Here is a 17,808-nt window from a genome sequence, read left to right as displayed (position 1 = left end):
CAATGTAAAACAGGTACACTGTTATCTGATTGTTTTATCCTGTATAAATATATTATTTATTATTTATTATAATACAACATCTCAGTTAGTAACGTAGATGCATTCTTTGTACGATGAAAAGTAGGTAACATCAATCCTCATATCTGTTAGAATGCTTTCTTTCTTTGACACTAGTACACAGCGAATAAGCTCAATCAATCTGGTCTTGTTCTCGCCGTTGGCAAGGAAATTGTTGAAATTACGGCCAACTTTGATATTGTTGAGCTTACAATTACTTTTGGTGCAATACCGCGTATGTTTCTCTCAACAGACTTAATGCTTTTTGGCAGGTATGCATCGGTAACAATATCAACACGCTTGTATCCTTTAGGGATGCTGTTGAAAACCTTTGCTACAAGATCCTCGTACGTATCAGGGTAAGATGTAAATGTTCTGATTAATGCCATCAAGTCAACAACATAGGCAATGACAGTAGCCTTTGCTGGCAGTGCCCGACCAGGATCTATAACATCTGTTGAACTTTCGATGAGAATTTCCATTAGGACACTTTTCTGAGTTGTTCGTCTTGTCCCATCTGCATTAGCAAGGCTTAGCGGGACAGGGGTAAGTGGATACTCAAAGGCTTTCTTAAAGTCAATTATTCTACCATGCTTTGTTGAGGTGGCAAGAAGCTTTCTTAAAACATCCCGATTAGCTTTTATTACTTTTACTTTCCCATTTGCCTTGATTTCTAGTTTCTTCCCACTATTCGAAAATAAAGTGAGATGATGTTATGGATCCTGGTCGAGCACTGCGAGAAACAGACGCGGTATTGCACCAAAAGTAATTGTAAGCTCAAAAATATCAAAGTTGCCCCGTGATTTCAACAATTTCCTTGTCAACGGCGAGAACAAGACCAGATTAATTGAGCTTATTCGCTGTGTACTAGTGTCAAAGAAAGAAAGCATTCTAACAGATATGAGGAGTGATGTTATTTACTTTTTATCGTACAAAGAATGCATCTACGTTACTAAACTGAGATGTTGTATTGGTTCCGGAGCTTAATAGTAGCCAAGAAGAAGCCGACACGAAAGTCATCCTGCATGCAAAGCATGCTTTAACAAATAACAATCAAGGCGTAGCAATAATTCGTTCCCATTCTGGAGACATTGACATTCCAGTCATTTCACTATCTCATTTCATAGATGATGGGCAGAGGGTAATTATTGATACAAACACTGGGAAATACCGAAATGTACTGAAATTGAGTGACATTGATTTAACAAAAGCGCAGAAATCATCCCTTATTGGATTCCATGCTTTCACAGGTAACGAGTATAACTCCGCTTCCGTTCGGAAAGGAAAACGTAGCTGCTGGAAGCTTCTGGAATCAAAAGCAACATTTGTTGACACATTCTGCAACCTTGGAGTGTCAGATGTTCCATCAAAAGAGTTGTATGAGGAACTTGAAGAGTATGTTTCACCATTGTATGGAGTGAAGGGGAAAAGTGTAAATCAAGCAAGATATGATATCTTCAACAGAAAGTTTTCCAGACACAACAAGATTACAGATATATCATTACTGCCACTATGTCAGCAGACCCTTGAGTTTCATATACTTAGAGCAAACTTCATTACTAAAGAATGGCAATCAGCAGACGTCAATGATTTTTTCAACAACAGTACACACAATGGATGGAACGAACAAATGGAGCCTAAATGGATTGAGACAGTGATGCCCACTGATGTCCAGGAACTGTTTACACATAATGAATATGAAGACTTTTCAGATTGCAGTGATGTGAGCGATCTTGAAGATTAATACACAACATACAGTCTGAAACACTAAAGGGAAGCATGTATGTAGTAAAAGAGAATTAAATTCTTGGCCTTGTTATGGCTTATTTATCTCATATATTCGGATTGCACATGAAAAACTGGTCCAGAAAATAATATGAGAATGTCCACCTCCAATTGGCACAAAATGAATTAATTGACAGGATTAACGTGATCAGATAAGAGAAATGTCTTGCATTTTGGGTCAAAGGTCAGTAACGTTATTTCCGGTCATTTTTACAGATAATGTTCTATTAGTTTGAATATAAACATCTATATTCTGGAGAGTTTGACACCAATTACAACTTTCTGTGTCGAGTAGTTACGGAGATATGATATCTGTTAGATATTGGGTCAAAGGTCAATAGAGGTATTTCCGGCCATTTTCTGACAAAATGTTCTATTACATCAAATAGGAACATGTACATTCCAAACAATTTGACACCAAAATCAACTCTCTATGACCAGTGGTTGCCAAGATATCATAGTCTACTGTAACTGGCAGCCATTTTGAAAAAAGCGCCCTCACGCAAAAGTTCTCAGGTTACAGCCCGTTTACCCAATATATTTGGATTCCCCAGAAAAAACTGGTCTAGAAAAGTTATATGAGAATTTCTACCTCTCCGGGTGGCACCTACCTCATTCATAGCCTAGTCTATTTGCCTTTTAAATTGTTTAACCTTTCAATTGGTATTATTTTTTTTTAAAGAATAAACTACAAGTTTGTTGATAATCCTACAGTACAATGCATTTGCAATAATGGATGTTAATTAAATGGATATTAAGCTATCAGCATGGTCACCCGTGCAAGTATTAGTTTTATATAGGTACCAAAGACCATGCATGTAGCATTTACTATTGGTACTGCTGACTGTGCAAATAGCCAATAAGGTTATCAGCATGGCTGACTGTGTATTCAATAGTCAATAAGGTTATCAGCATGGCTGACTGTGTATTCAATCCTTTTTTTAAAATTATTAATTGAACTGTTATCTATCGGAATAGTCAACCATGCAATATTTATTATTTATTTATTATTGATAAAAAAATGTAATATTTTTGCATTAACATTTTATTACATGATTGTATTCTTTTAGGTGCATGGTTCATTGGAACTTTTTGGTTTATCAATAATTGCTCTTGGTTTGGGGATGAAAATAAGATGGCTGGGATGGAAACAATTCTTTACTCACAAACGAACAGCTGTTAAGGTACAGAATTTTTAAATTAATTTCTCTACCAGAATCATACATGGGGGACCCCCTTTATATTTGCATTTTTGGCTTGGATGCGGCACCTGTTAACCAGATGTTATCAGTTTGTAATAGAATCTTAAAATATAATTTAAAGAATATCAATTTAAATGTTACATCATTCATACAGCTTAGCAAAAGCCAATTTGTTAACGACCTATGAACATACTTGCTAGTTTACCTCTTTTTAAAAGAAATATTAAGTCCCAATTGTATTATTAATCATATTTAATTCATATTCAATTAATATAATATAATCCAAGCCATGTGGTCACATTATTACGTTTTTTCATTATGCGCCTTTTTGGTTTGTATTTCGTTTGTTTTGTCCATAGGGTCCTCATGAGACAAGGCAATAGGCACTTTTAGATTTTCATGTCGACTGCTAACCTATTTCATATTTTTATGATATGCGCATGCTCTAGGTGACTGGCACCTCAACTGGCAAATTTGAGCACTTTGTTCAGTGGCATTTTGGCTTTACTCTCTGGAACTGTAAAAGTTTACCAAATTCATGGCGGAGAATGATCTTGCGATGATTTTCTGAGAATGTAGCACAGTAAAATTATATTTATGAAACTGTGAATTATTGATTTTTATTGGTTATTTTGAATGAAGCTTTTAATAATACAGGTTATGGCCTGGATCTTATCACTAGGACACCAGCCTTCGTTCAGGATCTAGGCTAGGCCTAAGCTACACACTTAGCCTGGCCTAAGTATGTGTACTTCCACTGGCCCAAATATGGAATAACTCCACAGTCGAGCGCTACTAGAGATTGCAAAGTCAGGTGATCCCAATGTCATTACTTCATATGTTCAGTGGCACTTAATCTAAATGTTCATATCTGTCTAGAGTAACAGTTGACTATGACCCATGTGGACATGGACTTTACTAAAATCTAAGGGCCTGTTTCTATAGAGCAGAGAATACGGTTTTGAATACCGTTCTTTTCAAGAACCGTTTTTTCTTGCCAGCAGAAATGGGTCCCCACAAAAAACCACAAAAAAGAACCGATCTTAAAAATGGTTTCAAAAACCCCAATTGATTGCGGTCTCGATCGCAGAGAACCGTTCTGAAACCGGTTTCCGCGGAGCAATTTTTAGCTGCAACACAATCGCGGTCTCAATTTGACCCCAAAAACTGAACTCTGCAGTCTGCTGCTGCACTGGGATGATTGCGGTCAACTCGCAGTCAAACTCGCGCGATAGGACCTAGGCCTAAGTCATTTTTATTTCTCTAGATAGTGAGTATTTTATTTAACTAAAAAATGTTGAGCGATGCCATTACGAGGTTCGTAAAAAATATGTGAAGGAAAGAAGATGAGGGGACTTGTCGGGAGTCGGAAGAAAGACTCACGTATTATACTAATAGGCCTACATGTTTTTAAGAATATTGTAAAGCGTGTGAAAAATAGACGAGTTCAACTTGACAATATCAGAGGGTGCGACGTACCTATACTTTAACCAAGGACCACAATAACGTTTCAGGTAATAATTCCCCCTTCTATGATGAAATGGATGCTATTTCTTGGGGATCGCGCTATGCGAAAAAAAGTAAACATGACCTCGATCAAATCGCGCTTCCGCCTAACGAATGCATTGTGGTGTATATAATGACGTCATTCATAACGAACGCACATGGACGGAACCGGTTTTATTGGAGTAAAAATTGAGCTGCAACGCGATCTTTATTTATAAACAACAGCCGAAACCGGTTTCCAAAAAACCGTTCTTTTTTTATTTTTCAATAGAAACAGGCCCTAAAAGTCCCTATGCCTTCTAGTCAGTGACCCCTATCAACAGTTTTTTTACTATTATTTTGTGTATGTCATGCCCAGATTTATTATTTAAACTTTACATTAAACAAGCAACCTTCTGTTTTTGACTTGACTTAAGGCATCGGCACTGGTGGTAATTTAGTCTGCATTGCCATCTGTTTCATGAGAGAGAATAATGTGTTTGTGTGTTTTTTCTTCAGGCAATGTGCTTATTCATCATGTATTTAGAAGCTATCGTTGTAATTATAAGGCAAGCATCACATTTTCGTGTAACAAGAGCATTGCGGCCAATATTTCTGATTGATTGCCATTTTCTTGGTGGAGTACGCCGCGTGCTCAGGCAGATTTTCCAGTCACTTCCTCCAATCGCTGATATGTTGGTTCTTCTCTTCTACTTTCTTATCATCTTCTCGGTTCTTGGTGAGTTTATTTCCTTGGTTTCTAAAATATTTAATTCTAAATATAATGATGATATGTTCTGATGATAGTTTTGTATTGTATTTAATTGGTTATATCAAGCCCTACCAAGCGCTACAGTATGAAGTTGAAATTATGCAATAGGATATTAGGCATTGATTAACTTTATTTGTCATACTTGTAAAACCATACAAAAATTGTCTTCCTTTTTTAGCAAGATAATAGAATCTTAACATACATTTAAGATACTTTAAAATACTCATAAAAACAATATATGTTGAAATATTTAAAATACTGAATTAAACAAGTTTTCTTGAATTTCAAATTAATGTGAAATAACACATTTTGTTGTGAACGAGCCTCTGTTTTAAAATAAAGATTTTGTTATTATTATTATACAATGCTAATGCATATTTTTATCAATAAATCCCACTTTTTCATGTCAATACATCATGTCTGTTTTCAACATTTTTTTTAATGACAAAATCAGTTTAATTTAAAGGAGAGGGTTATACTTCCTATAATAATTTACACTTTACACTGGTATTGTTTGTTTATTTGATTAAACACAGGTATGTGCAGCTCATGTGTATGTTAATTACCATACGCAGTATTAAATAGTTTTGAATTTTTCCTTTCATCTGCCCAATTTACAAGGTTAACAGTCAGCTGTGGTGTCTAAAATTATCTGTCCATCTTCATAATATTTCATATTTAAGTAAGTAAAGCTGCGAAATGAGACATTAGAGGTTGGATGCGAAAATGTAATGCTTACAATACATTTAAGACAAAATAGTGGCTTTGCCATGCCATTCTAAAATTGTTAAATATTTTATAAATGAGGTAATAAATCAACACTGCACATGTACCTGTAGTATACATAGCCTAAAGTTACCAGCTCTTATAAATATACTAGCAATTACACCCGCCCCAGGGTGGGTTTCAAAAGTTAGTTAAAAGCCGTCTCAGTGCACCCTACACCATTATCTCCCTATACTTACCAACTTTCACCCCTCTTCAAGAACACCCCACACTCTTTTTTTTTTTTAAACAAATTCTTCCCAGGACAAATTTCAATTCAACTTTAGCTTTAAAATGAGAGGGGTATACATAGCTATGATAGGTCTATGATTTAAGTAAGTTGTAAACTGTGTCACACTGATAATTAAAATATTTAATTTTGATAATGCGATCCCAGCCTTCTTTCTCCTCTCACCATCCCAGCTATCAGCAAACCTTAACTCCTCCACTGGACAGTTCAAATGTAGTAACTTTTCCCAGTACATTTCCAATTATGTTCTTCTTCTTCTATTACCTCAAAATTCCAGTATCTCTACCCTTCCCCCTCACAGCACACACTCGTTTTTGGTGATGTGTTTAGGACGAAGTGTGTTAAGCTATTACTCCCAACCCATAACCCCTCAATGGCAGTTTTCAGTGACTTGCCCAGCATTTGCGGAGCATGCACACCTTGTGCTGCCCCCTGGAAAACACCTCACATTTTCTATTTTTACATTAAACCTTTTCCTTTTTTGTATAGGATTTTACTTATTTGCTCCAATGCCAGGTAACCACTACTTTAGTACAATAACAGAAAGCATTATCAGTCTGTTCGTCCTTTTTACAACAGCAAAGTAAGTAATATGTCAAAAATAAATGTTGCCTCATGTTTTACTGATAACTGATAGAATATCAGGATAACTGACTGTACACTAATATTAACCCCATATTTGTTTTTAATGACTTAATATTCCGAAATAATGTTGAATTGGAGTTCATTGTGAATATTGAAGATTATCAACCATTATCACCCAATTCAGTCCAGACATCTAATTTAGTTTACCTTTTTTGTAGATGTTCTCATAAATACAATAGGGTTGGTGAAATCCAGTCCAAAATACGCAGAATTTTTTCCAAAATACGTCAAGTTGAGGGCGCTATACTAATCCAAAATACGCGAGTCTTTCCAAAATACGTCGACTTGGGGGCGCTATTCATTTTCCAAAATACGCGAATTGTCCAAAATACGTCAAGTTGAGGGCGCTAGTCATTTTCCAAAATACGCAATTTGTCCAAAATACGTCAATTTGGAACCGCTTGTAATTTTCCAAAATACGTCAACTTGAGAGCGCTATTCATTTTCCAAAATATGCAATTTAAATAACTCCTTTACTTCTTCTAACCAATTAATTATTGATATTATTTTAATCACAATACCATATGCTTTTTATTATTATATATTATATGAAATAATTATTATGTTAGATTTCAGATCAGGTAACTTATTAGACCATAAGTACTGTACATTAAATTGAAAGCGATGTTTGTCTGTCGAGCTCGGGAAAAATATTGATTTTGTAGATCACCAAATATATAACACATACCTATGACTATACTTAAATACTATATACGTACATGCTGGTTTTGTAGCCGGTTTATGCCGCATTTAAACTAGCTACGTCTGGCAATGTAATCGTACATCGTTCAGACATTATTAACGTATATTATAGGCACTGTCTATTGACTGATGTTGGCACATATTTGTTGTTTTTCAGTAATAAATGATTACATTGAAAAATAATAATTGGCTACTCTATGACATTTTATTTACAAAAAATTCTGCCTTCCAATACTTTCATTTATAATTAAAATGTACTTGTTTGTTTTATTCCAAGAAACTTTTTTTGAATACATTAAACTGTAATTTTACCTTACACTCTAAATATGATACATTTGGAAAGGCTCTCGTATTTTGGAAAAAAAGTTTGCCGCCCTCAAGTTGACGTATTTTGGAAAATTACTAGCGGTCCCAAATTGCAAATTGACGTATTTTGGACAAATCGCGTATTTTGGAAATAAATAGCGCCCTCAATTTGACGTATTTTGGACAATTCATGTATTTTGGATAATTTATAGCGCCCTCAACTTGACGTATTTTGGACAATTCACGTATTTTGGAAAATGAATAGCGCCCTCAAGTCGACGTATTTTGGAAAGACTCGCGTATTTTGGATTAGTATAGCGCCCTCAACTTGACGTATTTTGGAAAAAATTCTGCGTATTTTGGACTGATGTTCACCAACCCGACTCCATAAATAACTCCCTCTATTTGGTTATAAAACACAACAAGGATGAACATTTGGAAAATGTTCTGGTTTTATAAGAGTGTTAAACATTTTTCTTTTCTTTCACTTAATATTTTCACTTTCAAATTAGATAGTATTCATTTACATGAATTTTAAAATGTTAAGGGTATTTCCTTTAGCTTTAGTGGATGTATATTCACATTGTTTCAATTTGCAGTTACCCTGATGTGATGATGCCAGCTTATCACCATTCACGTTGGAGCGTCATCTTCTTCGTCATCTTTCTTGCTCTTGAACTTTACTTCTTGACAAACCTGGTAAGAATTTAAAGATATCGTTTATGTAACTAAATTAATAAACATGCCTCTTGCCTACCTTAAAACTATACGTACTAATACAGATAATAAGGTATTCTTACGGCCAATTTACACAGACGAGCGGTAACGGTAAGCAGTAATAGTAAGCGGAAAACCACACGCGGTATTTTAAAAAAATCAAATCTGTTTTTATCCTGAGCGGATTTCAGCACAACCGGCCGTCCGCTCTGTGTAAGGCCTAAAAAATTACATAGATTCTATGTTTTCCGCTTACCGTTACCACTTACCGTTACTGCTCGTCTGTGTAAATTGGCCTTTATTGCTTTATGGACAAGAAACATTTGTATCTGTTACAAAATGAATTTTATTGCTTTTATTTGTTCAAAGATTGAACAGGCACTTTTCTCCACATTAAACACATGTGTACACACCTTTTCAGAAAGGAAAAAATTATTTTTTTCCAATATAAGTATAGTGCATGTTGTTGTTATGATGATCTTGATTCACATGAACAGAACATGCTGAGCATCCTTCATTCAAGTAAGGGATTATCCTGGTGTACTTTTTCATCTCGTCTCCTTAGCTGTTGTGGACTGACAAACATAGAAGAAAAGTGGATTGTGATATCATCTATACTAGTCCGCTGTGCTTTATATAGCGCATTATCAATTTTGGTGAAGTGCCTTTATTTAAAGCCCTATACCAACATCCAGTAGAACCCTCTATTGGCACACCTCTATTCAGGGGACACTTTCCTGTGAAACAACCAACCATACACAGTGGATACCTCTATTCAGGGGACACTTTCCTGTGAAACAACCAACCATACACAGTGGACACCCCTATTACCGGGACGCTTTTGAGTGTGCTAAATGACAATTTTTACATGTAGGTTTTTTGTATTTCCCCTTAATAGGGATACCCTATTCTGGAGCACTCTTATTTAGGTAGACAATTAGTTTGGGTCCTGAAAGTGTTCCCTTAGTACGGGTTGTACCGTAATTACATACGACTAGCAGGTACATGTGGACGTGCATCATCTTATCAAAAATAATATACTATATAGTACAATGCAGTATACACAAATCTATAAATGGATGTATAGTGAATTTTTGAAAAAACTGCAGTAAAAAAAAAACACATCAGAATCTCTCTCTTATGTCAGTTATGTCATGTTTGGTATAGGACATAAAACTGCATTTCATAGTCGTCTGGTAAATTGTCCTATTTTGTAAAATCTACCAAAGTATGCTAATATCATTTCCAACTGGACTGGAACAGCGACTTAGCTGAATCTGGTTTAATATTCTTGTAGTCTCCTGTTGTTCAGTTAAATGTCTTGATTTTGGTGGTAAGAATGTTTGGTGTTTTTTCTTTAAGATGAACAACAATTTATGTTTTCTGGTGGTGTAGGCCTAATTAGAAAGAAGTAAATATAATTGCAACTTCATCCTTCATGTATCTCATTGTATTGTAGGCTTACATCCCTTGAAAATAGATTACATTAAACGAACTATTCAAAATCCCCAAAAAATAACAAAACATAATGTTAGCATAATGTTCTTCACAATATTTCATATCATAAAAACCTTCCAGGAGCTATTAAGAAATTAGAAGCCGCTCTTAGTCAGACATTATATTGGCCTAAAATTGAGTCGATTCATCCCATTACACCTGGGCTGAATCATCCCGCAGCTATTGCCTATAGAAGCTTAGGAATAGTAATTAGCAAGATGTAACATGATTAAGAATACTTATTTACCGCCCGTTTTATTTGAAATGGCGCACGGCAGCACTGTCGCTATACTATAACTGCAGCTGCTGCGCTGATCACATGTGCTGCTGTCTCGTCCTGCTTATCCTAAAAAAACACATTTTTCGTACAAATTTGTTGTTCTATTATAGACTAATGGATGGAGGGAAATTAAAAGGTGGCCAGCTTGAACGCTAGTATTGGATTTAGTGTTTATTAGAGGAGATAGAGGAACAAGTTGTGGCTTAGTGCTATTATATTATAGATTGGCTGATACTATTAGTGTACAGTAGGTAATGTAGTAAAGTAGCGATAGGCCTGACTTTTATTCTAAAATGAATATTAATGTTTAGTACCCCTGTATACCCTACAAGTAAATCTAGATAGACAAATACAAACAGCTTTTTTACCCTAATAATTTAATTGATTTTTTTTTCGTTTTTTACATCCAAAAAATGGAAGAAATTGATCACAAGTTTGTAAATAAATTATATACACGATGAAGGAAACTATGTATTAACAGGTCCTTGGAATAAAACATATTTATAGTGGTACACTTTTTTACCCCAATATGTATTAAATTATGGGTGCCATTAGGGCCAAAATAGACAAACGTTGCCGTACGAACAATTCCGCTCCCGTAAGCCAAATTAATGGCATTAAAGACATAATTCCTCGATTGACAAAACAAATATTGCCATACGGACACACACATTGCCGTATGGAAAAATGGGCGTAAGGACAAAAATTGGCGTAAGGACAAATTGGCGTACAGTCAAACTAAATTTAAATGTTGAGGGCAGCATAGTATTTTAAAACCACGTGAATAAAACCACTCTGATGTGGGCCGGGGGTATGAGGGAAGTTAACAAAATAATCATGAAAGCAAGAATTATAACAAACTTTGGAAACAGAATTCAGCGCCATGCAACTTCTCTCGAAAATGAGGAAATTAACCATACGTCAAATTAACCATACGGCAATTTGTTCTTTTACCAATGTGTTCATACGGCAATGTGTGTGTCCGTACGGCAATATTTGTTTGTCAATCGAGGAATTATGTCTTTAACACCATTTGTTTGGCTTACCAGAGCGGAATTGTTCGTACGGCAACGTTTGTTTATTTTGGCCCTAATGGCCGCCCATATTAAATACCAACTACTAAAAACAGTTACCACAACATTTATATTAACTAAAATATCTCATCAGCATGCAGTGTATAGATATTCAACTGGTTTTAAATTCAGAGAAAGAGTTTGAGTTTAATAGATCTCCTCAAAGTAGGTCATTGAGTATTTTTTTGTATTTTGTAAAAGTTTTGTTTTGTTTTACTGCTTTTTATATTTAACCATTATCTTTTCAAAATGTGTGTTGATGGGAAAATATTTAACAACAGACCATTGCAAATTTCCTCAAATTAGGACGTCACTCAACAGCCCCTTACTGATGCTCCTCTAGACCGCCGTCCACTTCTAGTATGGCCTGACATGATTTGATTTGATCGCATTTAGACCAATTTGGTCAAGGTTTTATTAACTGGAACTGAGAACTGGTGAGAGAAACCAGTCAAAAATTGGCCAGAAAATGTCTATTAGTGTCAGATCCACTAAAAACTGGTATGTTGAGGAGAGATATATTTATTAGGAATGTAATTGCGTTTAGGATTGTACTTTTTGTAGTTAACAGATTACTGTATTTATTTTCGTTTTTATAATTAGTTATCTTGTCTATAAACATTTGCTATCAGAGAACTTTCACTATCTTGATTAAGAAACGGTAAGCTGAGAAATTTCCGTTCTCGCTCTGTGTACATGGATAACTTATATTATCTGTACTTTTTTATTGTTTTTAATATTGTTAATGTATTTTAACTGCAGTGTATTAACAAATATTTTAATTTTTATATAAATTAGACCAATAGAAGATGAATGAATGAATAAACCGCGCAGACCTAGCACCTACTGCAAGTATACACTCACTAAATTCCCTACAGTTTGCAATAATGTAACAAATTCCACAAATAATAATGCTTTTAATGTGTGAGGCTATGTGAGTATTTCGTGAATAATTCACTGACCTGATGATTCATTTGATTGACAAACAGTATTGTTTGTTATTTTTACAAAATCTGTAATGTGGAGAAACCTTTGCCAACCAAGTATGAAAAAGAACAAAATACATCCAGAAATTAAAAGAACAAGTTACGAGAATGTAGCAACTAGTAGAATCATTATTGCAACATATCACTTTCTAACTCGCAACTCAAATTTTCCGACTTGCAACTCACATGTTCAAACTTGCAACTCACATTTTCAACACGCAACTGGTATTTTCTGACTTGCAACAAAAAAAACATGAACATGGTTTCTCCCTTGAATCAACATCTAAGGGTATGTTCAGACTCACGGAGTTACGGTGGAGTTATCTACGCAAGGCGTACGGTAATCCGTGGCGTTAAAAGCCAAGGTGACACAACGATCAACATTCCAATGCCTTGCGTTTAAAACACTCTGATCAGGTCAAAGCAGATAGAACTATATGTATACATTCATAACAATGCATGAAAGTTTACATCGTTTACATTGTTTTTTTTCATTTTTATTTTATATAATGTTTACCTTCAAATATACTAATTTGTTCTTACTACTTGTAGAATTTCATTTTAATTCAAAATAATTTAAAACGTAATTGTTACATGGACAATTATCTGATTAATTGATTTAATTTATGAAAATATCATATTACTGACGCCAACTTTACTGTTCTTTAAAATCTGAACCTGAAAATACATTTGACATAGCTATTTTGCTGTCGTATCATAGGGTACGGGTATGTAGTTGCTGTCTGCTAATCGTGGTCGTGTATTTTCATTGGTTAAGGTTAAAATCACTGATGCATCACTGGATTAGCGTTATGAAATCTACCCTCTCCCGCTAGAGTTATTAACGCCACTGGCGCGGAGTAACAGCTTCCTAACGCTAATCCGCGGCATGGTTCAGAGACAAAAATATGTACGCCACTTACATAACTCCACCGTAACTCTGTGAGTCTGAACATACCCTAAAACAGGTAGATTAAAAATACAAACAGTATTGTTTAATAAAATTATGTAAAGTGGCGGATCCAGGATTTTTCAGATGTGGAAGAGCTAATATATAATATTGATAGTCTGTCTAAAAACAATAAAGTTTGGAACAAATAAAATGTCACAGTTTGCAGATGACATTTTTGATATGGACATTTATTTAGTATCTTTCTTTTTATGTTGGGACATTGCCCTTCTTCACATTAAATGTTGAAACGTTTGCCAACTTCAGGTTATTCATTCACACTTAGTTATTTCCTATGTTCATTTATTTCCAATCATTCATTAAATTAATTATCTAATTACCTTGAAAGTGTTGTATCCTTTGTGGATGAATAGTATTTAATTAGGCTTCCTCTGGCAACCTTCTCTATACCCATCTTGTTGATATATTCACTCATCTAAGTGTAGGCTTGTCCAAGGTTACACACCATGTTAACATGCAATCTAGCCTTTATCCACACCATTGCAGCAGGTATATGATAATATCTAATAGGGTGTAGACAGTCTACTAGCTGCAATGGATTAATGATACTAAATATAATGTCATGAATGGTTTAATTGCGTTCTAAATAGACATTGCTAGTATCGCTTCAGTATTGAGTATTATATTCAAGTATGATCACAATGTTTAGTTTTTTTAAGCCTCGATCGATCACACTGGACTTACACTTACCTTAGTCGTCAGCTAAGAAAGTTGACCAAGAAAAGTCCAATCAAAACACTGGCTACCATTCCCCTTAGGTTTAACTTTACCCTGCCTGTCCTGTAGAACTTTCTATGGTCTTGGTAAAACTATTCAAGCTAGTGGCTAAAAAAATCAATCCGAACAAGTGACTCTGATAACACATAACCATCATGTGATTTAATCAGAGTATTTAACATCACTGCTAAATTTATGTACAAACCATGGTAAAACTAACTGTGATGTAAATCTATCCAAGTTTGAACAATGGGCGCAAATGAAAAGGCATAACAGAGAATGCAAAAGCCCACAGAACCATGATTTCAAATGTTGTCCTATAATTATAGACAGTCTTTGAAATAATACTTTGGGTTTTTCTTAAATCTAATTACAGCTTTTGGCCGTTGTGTATGACACATTTACAGGAATTGAAAAGAATAAGTTTAAGAAGTTGTTTATGCACAAGAGGACAGGTGCTGCCAAGGCATTTCGTTTGTTGTGTAGTCGCAAGGTAAAATGTATAATATGTATGTCTTTTAGAGCTCAACAATATCTTTCACCAACTCTCATATGTTTTTTTTTTAAATCAGCTCACTACATTCGATATTGCTAGAAATAAAAGAAATTTAGATTAAGTTAAGACCATCATGGCAGCCACGGTAAAAAAGCAGTGTTTGTAACGCATGAGGCAAAGCCAGAGTTGTCCAATACTCTGTAGTTGCATTGGGTTGATAATGCCCATTAGTTTTAGGACCATCTTGTTTAGCCATAAGCACTCATAGTCGTTATGCCACTGTGCAGAAGGCTGTCCAAAAAGTATGTTTTCCCCCAGAAATTCTGATTGATTAAAATAGAATGCAGTTTAAGATTTCTTTTTACCTTTGAACCTTTGGAAAATTCTGTTGAGAAGTTTCTTGTTCTCAACAATTTTAAAGATAAAGATTTTAAGATTGCAATTATTAACTTTACAAATTTGTTCCCTACAGCATTTGGGTAAACTAAGCTTTACTCATTTTCAAGGACTGTTGCGTTACTATCGTCCAAGTTTGAAGAAATACTCTGTGTTGCTGGCTTTCAAAACACTTGATAAATCAGAGTCTGGTATTCTAAGTCTTGATGACTTTTATGGTGTGTACGAAGTAACTAAACTCAACTGGAAATCTGTGGGAAATCAACGAATGTGGTTTGAGACGCTTCTAAAGCCTTTGGATTTTCCATTCAGATGCATCTACAGGCTTATCAGTTCCAATATTTTTAAATTCTTTATTTGTAAGTTTTGATTTGCCTTTGAAATAACTTGGTGGTTAACTTGTTTGTCTTGATCCCAGTGTAACCAGGATTGTTATAGGGTTTAATTTCTTCTTCAAAAGGGGCAAACAGTCTCATGAGCTAGGCTAGTTAGGCATGTTTACACTGACAGTCACTTCCATCCAATTACTACTTCTTATTACATACAATTGCTAATCTTTACTAGTTTTAAATGGGCACTTCAGGAAATAGGATTTGTTTGACCTCCCACTTACCACTAAATGTTTGTAGAACTAGCCTATCAGTATTTTTTCCCATGCCAACATCATCACCATGCATTCTTTAACTATATATCACTAAAAATATTGAAAAATAGAAAATGTATTACCATCTTAAATTTAAATACGTTATATATACTGTAAATTTTGTAGCCAGATGCTTAGAAAATGTTTTAATCTTGTGGAACATGTATTTGATCAATGACTTGCATATATTATTATTTAACTACAGTATTTAATAACATTAGACCATTAATAATATTAATGGTCTAATAAAAAATAATGAAAGTGTTAGATATAACAATGTGTATGGTACAGTTAAATTTTATTTTATTTGTAGACTTGGTGATTGCCAGCAATGGTATCCTGTTCTTTGTTAGGACTATCCTGATATCATGTAAGTTTTAAAGTGTCAGTTTATTGTAGGATTGTTCGCCAATTGATGTTAGCCATAAAAGTCACTTGTTAATGTTAGCCAGGCTACTTTTCAATTACATAAGCCAATACCCTTTTGAGGTGTACTAGCCAATCAAATGATAGCTCTATATTTTAATCAACCAACCAAATAGCTTTTAAATTTACACTAGTAGTGTGATTGACCAATAAGAATTCAACCCTTTACTTTAGTAGCAATAATTAGTTCCCACATCTTTTCTATTGAATAGATTAATTAATCTAATCAACTAATTTGATCACATTAATGGTAGTTCTGACACATCATATATTATAATTATTATTTTTTGTTTATTTATTAAATTATAGTGCCATATCATATAATGACAGTATACTCCCATGGTGCCATGTACAATAAATGTTTACTTTTGATATAACATTTTTTTTTTAAGTGAGGCAAGCTATGATTTTACCTTTCAAATTTGTTAATAATGTATTATCTTATTTTTTACAAATTGCTTGTTCAGTCACAAAAAAATCTTCAAATATAAAACTTGAGGCCAAATGAATCAATGTTTAGTTATAAAATGAATGAAGTTACTTGATAACTATAATGAATGTGTTTTTTTTATAAGTTTATAAAGATAGTAATGATCCTGATTATATTAAGAATCAACTGAGCCAAGTCATGTGGTATGATTGGATGTTTGTTGCCAGTAAGTACCAAATAATTTGATTGATTCTAAATTCTAATGCCTGTTTCTCACTAGACTTTTCCAAAAAAATAAAAAATGTCAATAACAATTTGCAATGTTACTGGTATATAGCTATAAAAAAAACAATTACTGTTAAAAATTTCAAATTAAAAATAAATGAGTATCTTAAACGATTGAATGCTGTATTCAATTAGTTGAATATGAAACATGAATAAAAAACTGAAAATATTCTTTCCATTCAACAAATACAAAACATTAATTATTTGTTTTAAACTACATCCCATTCATTTGATTTCAGTTCTGATGAGAATAGTATTCTCGAAACATGTTACAGTATTTTAAGGCAGTTTGCCTATTCATCAAATGCCTCACAATTTTGATTTTATCTCTAAAGTAAATATGTATTAAAATAATCCACTGCTTTCATTTGAATTTAACATTCAAACTGAATGTAATATACATATAAATTTTACAAGCAAACAATTCTTATGATTTTTTTTCTCTAGTTTATGCGGCAGAATGTCTTTTGAAAATAATTGGCCTAGGGGTTAAAGGTTACTTCAGATCTGGATGGAATGTGTGAGTTGTATATTTCTTATTAAAGTAAAATAATTGTATGTTGGATAGTATGTGTCATCCTTCTGAAGGCATTTCTGAATACAAATTTTCAGATGGTATTTAAGCATTTGTGCCACTGTACCATTGGTTCAACTCAACATGTTCTGCTCTATCAACCTCTTGAAGGATCTCACTGACAGTATATAAATCTATTTTATTTTTTCCTGCATGTACTAAATACTAAAAAAACAAGAAACTGGTTGTGAATTGGTTACTTATCGGCCATTTTCATGACATAAAACTTTTGCGAATTAATACAAAAAAATAAAGTACAAATAAATACTTTACTGTAAACATGTTATGTTATAAAGACTGACGCATATACCATAGTATATTATTAAAATACACATGTCATGGAAAAAAC

The 17,808-nt window shown here is 34.0% G+C and overlaps 1 protein-coding gene across 1 annotated transcript in view; it reads left to right on the top strand.

Moving 5' to 3' along the window:
- The window catches only part of LOC140045009 (two pore channel protein 1-like), a 53,398-nt gene that overhangs the window by 5,737 nt on the left and 29,853 nt on the right, over positions 1-17,808 (top strand). Inside the window, exons 3-11 of the mRNA XM_072089741.1 lie at positions 2,913-3,026; positions 5,049-5,268; positions 6,806-6,899; positions 8,569-8,668; positions 14,586-14,702; positions 15,178-15,460; positions 16,058-16,114; positions 16,746-16,826; positions 17,333-17,405. Of these exons, the coding sequence (XP_071945842.1) occupies positions 2,913-3,026; positions 5,049-5,268; positions 6,806-6,899; positions 8,569-8,668; positions 14,586-14,702; positions 15,178-15,460; positions 16,058-16,114; positions 16,746-16,826; positions 17,333-17,405 (1,139 nt within the window). The remainder of the gene's footprint in view (positions 1-2,912; positions 3,027-5,048; positions 5,269-6,805; positions 6,900-8,568; positions 8,669-14,585; positions 14,703-15,177; positions 15,461-16,057; positions 16,115-16,745; positions 16,827-17,332; positions 17,406-17,808) is intronic.

This window comes from Antedon mediterranea, chromosome 3 (assembly GCF_964355755.1).
Source record: "Antedon mediterranea chromosome 3, ecAntMedi1.1, whole genome shotgun sequence".
Taxonomy (NCBI): domain Eukaryota; kingdom Metazoa; phylum Echinodermata; class Crinoidea; order Comatulida; family Antedonidae; genus Antedon; species Antedon mediterranea.
The sequence above is the reverse complement of the archived record's forward strand: the minus strand, read 5'-3'. Positions and strand labels throughout refer to the sequence as shown.